Below are 13,696 nucleotides of genomic sequence, written 5' to 3' on the forward strand. Positions count from 1 at the left end.
TTTTTCTGTCCACAGATGTTGCCTGACTTGTTGAGTTTCTCCACACTTTTTTTGTTTATTTCTGGTCTCCAGCATGTTACATTAACAAAAATCTAATTCCTGGCAAATAAGAATCAGCGTGTCCTTTAAACTCGCCAACTTTCAGGGCATTTTAATGGTCATTGGATAGGCATATGAACGAGAATGGAGTAGTGTAGGTTAGATGGGCTTCAGATTGGTTTTACAGGGTGGCAACATAGAGGGCCGAAGGGTTTGCACTGCGCTGTAATGTTCTATGTTTATCGATTATTGAAATAAGCACATTGTCTCCTACAGACTTTAATCTCCATTTCCTAAGGGTTTAATAAGGGAAAATATGGTTAACATTTTTTTCAATTAATGCCACCATCAATAGAAAAACTTTAAAAATCAGACAACACCAGGTTGTAGTCCAACAGGTTTATTTGGAAGCACTAGCTTTCGGAGCACCCCTCCTTCTTCTGGTGGTTTGGAGTAGGATCATAAAACACAGAATTTATAGCAAAAATTACAGTGCTATGCAAGTAAAATACTATATTTAATGAACCTTTTTAACTTAGTGCACCCCAGTCCAATACCAGCTCCTCCACATCATCAACAGAAAAAAATTCCTTTGGGGAAGATTAGAGAGGGAAATTTTACCAATTGCCAATTTTTTCCTTCATTCCTTAGATATGGGCATCACAGGCTACATAGGCATTTTTTGCTGGACAAGGTGGTCTTGAACTGCTTTTCTGAATTACTGCTGTCCATGGGGTTTAGTTCCACCCACAGTATTGATTTCCAAGGCTTTAACTGAGCAATGCTGAACATGTGTTGCTGGAAAAGCGCAGCAGGTCAGGCAGCATCCAAGGAACAGAAGAAGGGCTTATGCCCGAAACGTCGATTCTCCTGCTCCTTGGTTGCTGCCTGACCTGCTGCGCTTTTCCAGCAACACATTTTCAGCTCTGATCTCCAGCATCTGCAGCCCTCACTTTCTCTTTAACTGAGCAATAGTGATTTTGTTCCAAATCAGGATGGAGTGTGGCTCAGAAGAGAACTTAGAGATAATGATACCCCAATGTATCCGCTGTCCTTGTCCTTCTAGTTGGTGGCAGTCAAATGTTTGGAATTTGCAGTTAATAAAGACTTGGCAAGTTACTGCAGTGCATATTAGAGATGTAGTGCTTCCTTCAGCTGCTTTGCAAGGTGCTGCTCCTCAGTGTAAGGACACATTCTCAGTACTAGCCTGATCATCTTTCTGGAGGCCAGGAGGCAAGACGGCAGGGAAAGTTACCCTCCCAACTTATCACTGTTCCTAACTTGGACAAGATAACCTCTCACAGGTCCACGAAGAACACAATCAATGTCGGTGTAGGGTTAGGTTTTTGATCTATATGCCTCCTCACTTTTGTTAGAAACAAAAAAAAAGTGCAGATGCTGGAATCCAAAGCAAACAAGCAGGAGGCTGGAACAACACAGCAAACCAGGCAATATCAAGAGGTGGAGAAGTTGACAGTTTGGGTTATTTGGCTAAGAGGAGAAAGTGAGCACTGCAGATGCTGGAAATCAGAGCTGAAAATGTGTTGCCGGAAAAGCACAGCAGGTCAGGCAGCATCCAAGGAGCAGGAGAATCGCCCTGAAGAAGGGCTCATGCCCGAAACGTCGATTCTCCTGCTCCTTGGATGCTGCCTGACCTGCTGTGCTTTTCCAGCACCACATTTTCAGCGCTTATTTGGCTAAGACATTGCTTAAGTGACCCTGGAGAATGAACACACTGTGTATGCTGGTAACATAAGGCATCCTCCAATCTGTGGGCATGGGAAAGATTGGCAACTTCTTCCCTAAGACAGCTCCCCCAGGATCAATGATGACATGCTTCCCCTCCAGTTCGATGGGTTCTGAAATGAATGTTAGGTCCAGTGCAACACCTGCAATCTCTGCACATATGTGACAGAGATTACTTCAAAGATTGGGTAGGTGGGTTGTTTGGAAGTTTGTAGGCTTCCTCTAACATCTCAACCTCACCTCTAAATATTCCTGAGAAAATCACTTGATGTTCTGGATGTAGGTTTGCTCGCTAAGCCGAAAAGTTAGTTTTCAGACATTTCGTCACCATACCATGTAACATCATCAGTGAGCCTCCGGATAAAGCATGGGTTGTATGGCCCGCTTTGTATTTATGTGTTTCGTTTTCCTTTGGGTTGGTGATGCAATTTCCTGTGGTGGCATCATTTCCTACAGTGACATCATTTCCTATTCTTTTTCTCAGGAGGTGGTAAATTGGATCCAAGTCAATGTGCTTGTTGATAAACTTCCAGTTGGAATGCCATGCTTCTAGGAATTCCCTTGCGTGTCTCTGTTTGGCTTGTCCTAGGATGGATGTGTTGTCCCAGTCGAAGTGGTATCCTTCCTCATCTGTATGGAAGGATACTAGTGAGAGTGGGTCATATATTTTTGTGGCTAGTTAAGGTTCATGTATCCTGGTGGCTAGCTTTATGCCTGTTTGTCACAGTTCTTGCAAGGTATTTTGTAAATGACATTAGTTTTGCTTGTTGTGCTTTATCCGGAGGCTCACTGATGAAGTTATCTAGTATGGTGATGAACGTTTGAAAACTAACCTTCCAGCTCAGTGAGCAAACCTACATCCAGAACCTCAATCTGAGCTACCAATCTCTTGATGTATTTGGTATCATCTGAATGAGCCTTCTCCATTTGGATCAGTCACAGGCCAGGATCTCTTATGTTGGCCAAGAATGTTTCACCTCATCAGGGATATGTTGAGTACATCCCTTATGTATTTGTGTTTTCCTGTGAGGTTTGTTATGGCCTAGGTCAGACCACTCAAAACATTCTTGAGCAGGCAACCCAGACCATAATTTTGCAATTTGTTTTAGTAAGTGTACAGTGAGAATTACACAGAGTAAGCTAGCTAGACTGACTACTAGATTTTAAAACAGACAGAAATTTATATTCACAAAATTACACAATGAAACACAAAGAACAGAATAAAGAACCCCTACAGAACTCAGTCTGTCTGAACTAGACTTAATTGTGCTGTTCCGAATATACAGAACTGTCCCAATAAGCAAACCTCCTTTAAAAAAGTTAAAAAATGGAACAGATGCTTATAGGTTGAAGTTAGAGGGACAGAAAGAGAGACAGTTCCTGTTTCTACATAGCTGAATTCCTAACTGGTTCTGGACTGAACTGCTCAGCTAGAGATTAGTGTGGTGCTGGGAAATCACAGCAGGTCAGGCAGCATCCGAGGAGCAGGAAAATCGACGTCTCGGGCAAAATCCCTTCATCAGGAAGAGCTTCTAATCTTGATTCTAATCTCCAGCATCTGCAGTACCCACTTCTGCTCAGCTAGAGAGCTGACCACTCCCCTTTCATTGTACAGGTCACTTCTAAAACATGACCACTTTGGCCTGAAGTCTCATCTGTTTACATATAAACAAAAAGGCCTCTCAATGCTCTTTAATCTCTCTACCAAACCAGTCTAATTGGAACTGGGAGTGGGTTTACAAACCCTCTAAAAAAACACAAGGACACAGCATCCTTGAGAAAAGGAACAGCTTTCAGAAAAAAGGGACCAGCTTTATTACAGGTTCCTGCCGTGATTAAGTTCCAAGTCAAGCAGTTGCTTCAGGAGTCTGGTGTCAGATATTACAATCAACATATCCTACCCATTGGAACTGGTTTTGAGGGATGACAGCCTCCATGCTGGATAAATTGCCTTGGGTGAGGATGTTTCTTTTGGACTAGTTAGTTGCCATCAGATATGGACAATCTAGTGAAGATACTTTGACATACCTGCTGTAAATTGTCCAAGTTTCCAAGGCCTATGGGAGCCTGGAGATCACTGCTGCTCACTGACCCAAAATATTATGTCAGTTTTTATATCTTGGTCCTCAAATACTCTTTATCGCAGCCTGATAAAGGCTGAGCAGGTAAATCGGAGGCAATGATGAATTTTGTTGCTTGTCTTCTTTCACTGAGAGGACACTCCCAAGATTAATATCAGGGCTTTCACAGATGCTGCGATTGTGAATATTGAAGGGAGACAAGTCTGATGTGGTACCTAATCCATTCTATCTTTCACAGGGAAGACCATTATAAGGATCCATTTCAACCACCTCAGTATTCAAGGAACTCATTCCAGAATCACAGTGGGCTCCTCACTATTGACAGGCACCAGAGACATGATCTTCACGGTGCAGCAAATTCAAGAAAAGTGCAAAGAACATCGCCAATTATTACACAAGGCCTTTTTCAACCTCTCAGAAGTTTTTGACTCTGTTAACCATGAAAAGTTATCAATAATCCTCCTCAAATTTTATTACCCTCAGAAATTTGACTCATCCTCTGCTGACATATAAGCTGTGATTCTCACCAATGGAACCACCACAAAGCTTATCTCACTAAGAACTGAGGGCTGTGAAGTTGCTCCAACACTCTTCAATTTCTTCATTGCAAAACTGTACTTCATCTCAAATTTCCACAGACATGGAGATCATTTACAGAACTCACAGAAAACTGTTCAACTTTTACTGCCTTCAGTCCAAAACCAAAATCACCCTAATCTCAGTCACTGAGCCTCCATATGCAGAGGCTTGTGCATACATATGGACTCACTCAGAACTGAGCTCCAGATCATTGTTGACTCCTTCCCCAAGGTATGGGAGAAAATGGACCTTGCACTAAACACCCAGAAAACTAAGGTCCTCTTTCAAACAGCACCCACAGTAAAACATCCTTTCATCAGTTAGAATCAATGCTGAGGTCCTGTTGTGAAAAGCAGATAGGAAACAGGTTTACACTTTGATATTCTCTTACGTTAGCTCTATTAAAATTTGGAAACTTCTTTACTTGCCTTTAGAAAGGTAATGTTTTTTGTTTATCTAAATTCAATTCATGATTTAATCATTCTAAGTGATAGTCAAAAGTAGCACGTTAGTGTAATACCTGGGAATCATAAAATGAGAAAGCACAAGGGCCATTCAGGATAAAGTGAGGACTGCAGATGCTGGAGATCAAAGTCAAAACGTATGGTGCTGGAAAAGCACAGCCGGTCAGGCAGCATCCAAGGAGCAGGAGAGTCAACATTTCGAGCATGAGCTCTTCATCAAGAATCAGCTCTCCGGATGAAGAGCTCATACTCGAAACGATGACTCTCCTGCTCCTTGGATGCTGCCTGAATGGCTGTGCTTTTCCAGCATCACACTTTTCAACATTTGCCATTCAGTCCATTGTAACCATGGTAACACTTTGTTGAAGTTATTTAATTAGTCCTATCTTCTCCTCACTGTCCCTTTTTTTCTCACAGTTCAACAAGTTTTTACCTTTCAAGTATTATTCAAGCTCGAGGAACAAATTCCATTTTCCACTTAGGCACTTTATAGTCTTGAGGTCTCAATGTTGAATTCAATATGTTTAGAAACTTGACTGCATTGTATCTGTTCTCTATTTTTCTTACATTGTCTCTCCTGACCCCCCACAAAGGCCTTGTCTTGTTTAATTTGCACTTAGTAAAGACCAATTTTTTTCCTTTCACACCTTAGTTTAGTCATTTTGCTTTTTTCCCTTTTCTATTAAAACCCCATTTGTCTTTTGTGTTGGGCCTCTGCCTTTGTCAAAACATTTCCAACACCTTTCAGTTCAGATGAAGTCATGCCAGACTCAATGTGTTAACTCTGTTTCTCTCTCCATAGATGTTGCCAGACCCACTGTGTTTGTTTCAGATTTCCAGCATCTGCAGGATTTTATCTTTGTTCCTCAGTTTATCTGTATTGTGGACCAAACCTGACAAAAAGCACAGAACATATTTCTGTACTTAACAAGAATTTCAACTTATTATAAGTGAATAGACATTAGCTACAAATAATAAAAAGTAGTTAGCATTTACCTATAATTAAAACTCTAACCCATTTTAAACTCCCCCTTTTACACACACACACAAACATGGATGTAATGGGCAGAAGGAAAACTAAGAAAGCAGTCCAGTGATTTGTGGAGATGATTCTTGTGCTGATCAGATGACTACTCCTTGGTTTTCTTTATCCAGATGCTTACATAGGTTTGTGGGAGACACAAGATCAACTTATAAAAGGTCTCTGACTTATTAATTGAAAGTTACAGCAACTAGTAAAGGGAGAATAAACTGCTTTTCTTTAGGCTTGAACTGGGTTTTGCTGCAGAGAACAGAGACAGCTCCCAAGCCAGTGGAGATCTGTTGACTTCCCTCTATGTTGTTCAAGTCCCAGATTATTCAGTGACAGCAAACAAAACACACAGTCATTGGCAGGTCCAAGGCCTTTAGCATCAATAAATGGTCATTAATCACAGACCAATCAGTTACATTGTGCTGGCTGAATCTCCATTTGGACACATCCCAAGCTCCAGCTCATCTGCACCTTCCACGACTACTGTTTGAAGTAGCAGTTGTGTAAACAGTGCTTACATTGAGCATCAGATTATTCGCTCTTTAAAAAAAATTCTTCAAGCCTTGGTTTTTAAAATATAGGAATTTTATTTTTTAAAAATCCTATTTACATGTTTAATTCGCTGCCAGTTCTTTTCCAGGAATGTTTCATCTTAAAAAAACCTCTGCTTTTCTCTCTCTGATGGTATTCCCCAATATGTCTTTCACCTTCTTCATGAGAAAAACTGTTAAATTTCAAATACCTTTCATTTCTGATGAGAATCACTGATCTGAAATGTTAACTCATTCTTTATTGATGTTGTCCAACATATCATTTTATGTTTCCAATAATTTTCAACTTTTACTTCAGATTGTCAGCATCTGGACAGTTTTGCTTTTGTGCCAATTTTAACCTGCTCCAGAAGGCTTTGTTCATCAATGACAGCACAATGGTTGCTAATGCGGCATTTGTTGGATTCTGGATATTTGAAAGGGGCAGAAAGGCAAAGGATTTGAATAATGAGTGTGACCTATTATGTTGAGACAGCCAATATCTCTGTGACGGTAATCCATCAAAAGTTGAACAATCAGCCTACAGGATAATTCAGTTTCTCAATATTACAAAAATAATATACGTTTGATTAGATTAGATTACATTACAGTATAGAAACAGGCCCTTCGGCCCAACAAGTCCACACCGACCCGCCGAAACACAACCCACCCATGCCCCTACATTTACCCCTTACCTAACACTATGGGCAATTTAGCATAGCCAATTCATCTGACCTGCACATCTTTGGACTGTGGGAGGAAACCGGAGCACCCGGAGGAAACCCACGCAGACACGGGGAGAATGTGCAAACTCCACACAGTCAGTCGCCTGAGGTGGGAATTGAACCCGGGTCTCAGGCGCTGTGAGGCAGCAGTGCCACCGTACCGCCCACAAAGCTCATTGAATAAAGAAACAGCTTTGCTAAAGAAGGAAAAGATTTCATTTATAAAAAAACGGTATTTAAAAACTGATGTGAATAACAATTTGGGACAGACATTTCCACATCAACTTCCTTTAACAAAAAATGTATTTAATTGATTTGAGATGTTTTACAGGAATATTACATAAAAAGACTAAGCTACATAAAAAGTAGATATTAAACGACATAAGAGGAAATAAGGACAGGTGACTGAAATGCACATTTACAGAAGTAATTTAAGAGGAAGAGAGAGAGAGAGAGGTGAAAGTGGCCTCAGTTTGAAGGCAGCATTTCTGACCTGTGTGCCAAAGCAGCTGAAGGCATGGCTGCTAACATTGGCCAAATGGAATTGGGAATCAGTGAGCCAGAACTGGAGCATCTAAAAGGCTCAAAAGAAATAAACATATGATCCCATTTCCTCCAATCTCAACTGTAGCCCTCAATTGTATGAAATCATGTGTTTTACACTTTAGGAAAGGCGTCAAGGGATTGAAATGAGTGCAGGAGAAATCTCAGAGATTGTAGGCTCTGAGGAAGTTAGAGAGGTATAAAAGGAACAAGGCTGTGAAGGACATTGAGCACAAGGATGAGAGTTTTATAACCCAGATAATTTTTGGATCAGGAGCCAATGCAGGTCAGAAATCACAGGAGTTTGACATTTGAAGCAAGGTAGGATGTGAGCAGTGTCGGACATGCTTGAGTTCAAACAGAAAGCGCAGGTCAGAGACAACTAGATGTTTTGTTTTCTCTTTATGCATTACTTTCTTTCTACACATTTGTCTCATCTGTCTTTGTCTCCTTTTGTCTTATTTTTGTTTCAAAGTTTATTTGACAAATATAATGCAACAATTTTTTTTTGACAAATTTTCAGGTTCCGTGGACCTTAAATATTATTAGCTGCTTAGAGATCTACAGCATGTTGATAAGTTCATGTGGAGTACAGGATATTTATACAAAATTGACCAAGACTCTTGTGGCACAATGGTAGTATTCCTACCTCTAGACCAGGTGGCCTGGGTTCATGAATTGGTTGCTTCAAAAGCATGTCATAACACATCTGAACAGGTCGATTAAACATACCTCCAGTATTAACCAGGAAGAGGTATGAAAACAGAAAATGATAACCAAAGATTCACAAAATGACAATGATTTACACAGAATATGTACAGAATGAAAGCTAGATTTCCATATTTCATACACCAATGTTGTTGTCTTCCTTGATTTATTATTGCTTTTCTTGCATTGAGAGATTCAGGGTTTTATGCACTGTATTCTCTGATATTGCCAATTAATTCCCAAATACCCAAACAGCAGAGATAATGACCATCTTGCATAATCTTATTAGTTTTCCAATTATTAATTACCACCGATAAGAAAGGATCAATTCCCTCCCCAATATAAATTCCATTGTTACCACATACGCAGAAAGCTCTGCAAAAATTGTAGATGATTGTAGATGCATTGCAATTACCAGATTGCATAAGAGGTTTCAAGGTGGTAAAATAAGTAGTTTGCCAGTTAACTAAAACAGCCATAGAGTCATGGAGATGGACAACATGGAAACGGATCCTTCCCTTTGAGAAGGGCACTGTTTGTCACTGGCCACTGGCCACTCCACTGGTCACATGCCACTAGTCTGAAAAATAACCCTCCTCCACCACCCTTTTCCCTTTGAGCTGGTTTTGTATCCAAATGGCTCAAACTCCCTGTATTACATGAGATCTAAGCTTGCTAACCAGTCTCCGATGGGGAACCTTGTCGAACGCCTTACTGAAGTCCACACAGATCACGTCCATCGCTCTGCCCTCATCAATCCTCTTTGTTACTTCTTCAAAAAACTCAATCAAGTTTGTGAGACATGATTTCCCACGCACAACGCCACGGTGACTATCCCTAATCAGTCCTTGCCTTTCCAAATATGTGTAACTCCTATCCCTCAGGATTCGCTCCAACAGCTTATCCACCACCGACGTCAGGTCTATAGTTCCCTGGCTTGTCCTTACCACTTTTCTTAAATAGTGGCACCATGTTAGCCAACCTCCAATCTTCTGGCACCTCACTTGTGACTATCAATGATACAAATAACTCAGCAAGGGGCCAAGCATCACTTCCCGGGCTTCACACAGAATTCTAGGGTACACCTGATCAGGTCATAGAGTCATAGAGTCATAGAGATGTACAGCATGGAAACAGACCCTTTGGTCCAACCCGCCCATGCCGACCAGATATCCCAACCCAATCTAGTCCCACCTGCCAGCACCCAGCACATATCCCTCCAAACCCTTCCTATTCATATACCCATCCAAATGCCTCTTAAATGTTGCAATTGTACCAGCCTCCACCACATCCTTTGGCAGCTCATTCCATACACGTACCACCCTCTGCGTGAAAAAGTTGCCCCTTAGGTCTCTTTTATATCTTTCCCCTCTCACCTAAACCTATGCCCTCTAGTTCCCCAACCCCAGGGAAAAGACTCTGCCTATTTATCCTATCCATGCCCCTCATAATTTTGTAAACCTCTATAAGGTCACTCCTCAGCCTGTTCAGCCTCTCCCTGTAGCTCAGATCCTCCAACCCTGGCAACATCCTTGTGAATCTTTTCTGAACCCTTTCAAGTTTCACAACATCTTTCCGATAGGAAGGAGACCAGAATTGCACGCAATATTCCAACAGGGGCCTAACCAATGTCCTGTACAGCCGCAACATGACCTCCCAGCTCCTGTACTCAATACTCTGACCAATATAGGAAAGCATACCAAACATCTTTTTCACTATCCTATCTACGTGCGACTCCAATTTCAAGGAGCTATGAACCTGCACTCCAAAGTCTCTTTGTTCAGCAACACTCCCTCGGACCTTACCATTAAGTGTATAAGTCCTGCTAAGATTTGCTTTCACCACCCTCTGTCTTCTACCTTTGAGCCACTTCTGTGTCCAAATGGCTTGTTCTCCCTGTATTCCATGAGATCTAACCTTGCTAATTAGTCTCCCATGCGGAACCTTGGCGAACGCCTTACTGTAGTCCATATAGATCACATCTACTGCTCTGCCCTCATCAATCTTCTTTGTTACTTCTTCAAAAACCTCAATCAAGTTTGTGAGACATGATTTCCCACGCACAAAGTCATGTTGACTATCCCGAATCAGTCCTTGCCTTTCCAAATACATGTACATCCTGTCCCTCAGGATTCCCTCCAACAACTTGCCCAACACCGAGGTCAGGCTCACTGGTCTATAGTTCCCTGGCTTGTCCTTACCACCCTTCTTAAACAGTGGCACCACGTTTGCCAACCTCCAGTCTTCCGGCACTTCACCTGTGACTATCGATGATACAGATATCTCAGCAAGAGGCCCAGCAATCACTTCTCTAGGTTCTGACAGAGTTCTCGGGTACACCTGATCAGGTCCTGGGGATTTATCCACCTTTATGCATTTCAAGACATCCAGCACCTCCTCCCTTGTAATATGGACATTTTCAAGATGTCACCATCTATTTCACTACATTCTATATCTTCCATGTCCTTGTCCACAGTAAACACTCATTATATATCTCCCCCAACTCCTGCACCTCCACACATAGGCTACCTTGCTGTCATAGAGGGGCCCTACTCGCTCCCTAGTTACCCTTTTGTCCTTAATATATTTGTAAAATCCCTTTGGATTCTCCTTAACCCTATTTGCCAAAGCTATCTCATATCCCCTTTTTGCTCTCCTGATTTCTGTCATTACTCCTACTTCTTTTATACTCTTCTAAGGATTCACTTGATCTCTGTTTATACCTGGCATATACTTCCCTCTTTTTCTTAACCAAACCCTCAATTTCTCTAGTCGTCCAGCATTCCCAACACTGTACATTTCCAATGAATAACTATTGAAGTGTTCTAATTGAGGCATAAATGGCAATTTATTTTCACAACAACAGTAAACAAATACAGATATTCTTACTTTGGTGGAGATCTTTATTTCTTTATTGTTTTATTTTGGGATTTGAGCATTTAAGACCATAAGACATAGTAGCATAAATTAAGCCCTTCAGCCCATCAAATCTGCTCTGCCAATCAATCATTGGTGATAGGTTTCTCAACCCCATTCTCTCATAACCCTTGATCCCCTTGACAATCAAGAACCTGTTTATCTCCATCTTAAATATATTCAATGACTGGCCTCCACAGCCTTCTGGCAGTGAAGTTGTTGGCCAGCTTTCATTGCCTTTGAACTGAGTGACTTGTTTGGCCATTTCAGAAGGTAGTTACATAAGAACCACATCGCTGAGAGTCTGGAATGACATGTCAGCCAGATCAAGTAATGAGAGCATATTTCACACTGTCGAACCAGATGGGTTTTTGATAGTTTCACGGTTATGAATCCAGAGGCAGGTTAAGGAAGTGAGCAAAAACCTGGTCGATGAAACATAATATGTAGATACATATTTTATAGATAGTTTATACATTTTGGCAAGAGAGAAATAGAGGGGTTGAATATTATTTAAATAAAGAGATTGCAGAAAGTTACAGAACTGAGAGATTCACGTTTCTATGAATTATGTCAGTGGACTGAGGAGTGGCAGATGGAGTTTAATTTGAATAAATGCAAGGCATTGCATTTTGGTAAAACAACGAAGGGCAGGACTTATATTATTAATGGTCGGGCCCTGGGCAATGTCGAAGAACAGAGAAACGTCGGGGGTTCAGGCACATGATTCTTTGAATTTTGCATCACAGGGTGATTAAGAAAGCCTTGAGCATGCTTGCCTCCTTTGCTCATTGAGTATAGGAGTTGGGACATCATGTGGAGGTTGTAGAGAATGTTGGTGAGGCATCTTCTGGAGTACTCTGTGCAGTTCTGGTTGTCCTGTTATAGGAAAGATATTACTAAATTGGAGAGGGTTCAGAAATATTTACCAGGATATTGCCAGAAATAGAAGGTTTGAGTTATAAAAATAGGCTGGAAAGGCTGGGACTTTTCTCACTGCAGTGTAGGCAATTAAGGTGTGACCTTAGAGAGTTTTATAAATCATGAGGGGCATAGATAAGGTGAATAGTAAGGGTCTTTTTCTCTAGCACGTGGGAGTCCAAAACTAGGAGGCATATTTTTTAAAGGTGAGAAGAGAAAATTTTAAAAAGGTACCTGAGGGGCAACTTCTTTACAATGATTCATGTGTGGAAATGAACTTCTAGAGAAAGCGATGGATGCAGGTACAGTTACAACATTTAAAAAACATTTGCATCAGTACATAAGAAAGATTTGAAAGCATATGGGCAAAGTGCAGGCAGGTGGGATTAGTTTAACTTGGGAACATGGTTGGCATGGACTAATTGGACTGATTAATGACAACAAGAACCTAGCATCCTGGTTCAGCGGGAAATAGAAAATGTAAATGGCATTTTGGCCTTTATTTCAAAGGGAATGGAGTAAACAGTTAAGAAAGTTTGGAGCACAGCTGGAGTAATGTGAACAGTTTTGAGCTCCTTATCTAAGGAAGGACATACAGGCATTAGGACCAGTCCAGAGAAGATTCACTAGGTTGATCCCAGGTATGAAGGGGCCGTCTTACAAGGGGAGGTTGAGTAATTGGACCTGTACTCATTTGAATTTAGAAGAATGAAAAATGATCTTATTAAAACATATAAGATTCTTAGGGAACGTAACAAGGTGGATGTACAAAAAGATGGCTTTCCCTTGTGGGAGAGTGTAGGACCAGAGAGCATCATCTTAGATGATTTTTCTGGTAAGATAGCAGTGGAGTAGGGCTCATCAGGCTCGGGGTAGACCCCCCGCCCCCGCCGTCACACTCTCTCTCCGTCCTTCCCCACTGTCATACACTCTCTGTCCCCTCACCCTCACCCTCTCCCTCTCACACACACGTTCTCTCTGTGACTGAAGGACTGGGTCCTGCCGTGGGCCGCATGCGCAGTGCTGTCTCCGAGCTGGGGTCCTCCAGGATCCCGGCATGCCGCGGGTGTCCATCATGGCGGCGGACGGGGAGGTGGTGAGGCGCGTGTGTGAAACAGACGGTTGTGACAAGGAGGCGCGGCTGCAGTGTCCCACCTGCATCAAGCTCGGTATCCAGGGCTCCTTCTTCTGTTCGCAGGTAATAGCAGCCGGAGGGGGAGGGCACGGCCAAGCCGGGAGGCCGCCCGCCGGACCCATGTTAGTGTTGGAGCCTGACCCTTAACCTCGAGCCTCACCCCCAACCTCTGACCCCTACCCTCACCCTCACCCTGACCCACGGGTCCCCCTCCCCTCGATTCTCCCCCGCACCGGCGTATCCCCCACCCCGACTCGCCCCCCCCCCCCGACAACT

General features: G+C 42.2%; 1 protein-coding gene across 1 annotated transcript in view; it reads left to right on the forward strand.

Moving 5' to 3' along the window:
* The first annotated feature begins 13,308 nt into the window (after positions 1-13,308).
* The window catches only part of metap1 (methionyl aminopeptidase 1), a 36,453-nt gene continuing 36,065 nt past the window's right edge, over positions 13,309-13,696 (forward strand). The window contains exon 1 of the mRNA XM_043674450.1: positions 13,309-13,483. Coding sequence (XP_043530385.1) covers positions 13,343-13,483 — 141 coding nt within the window. The 5' untranslated portion in view covers positions 13,309-13,342. The remainder of the gene's footprint in view (positions 13,484-13,696) is intronic.

Source organism: Chiloscyllium plagiosum, chromosome 32 (assembly GCF_004010195.1).
Source record: "Chiloscyllium plagiosum isolate BGI_BamShark_2017 chromosome 32, ASM401019v2, whole genome shotgun sequence".
NCBI classification, from domain to species: domain Eukaryota; kingdom Metazoa; phylum Chordata; class Chondrichthyes; order Orectolobiformes; family Hemiscylliidae; genus Chiloscyllium; species Chiloscyllium plagiosum.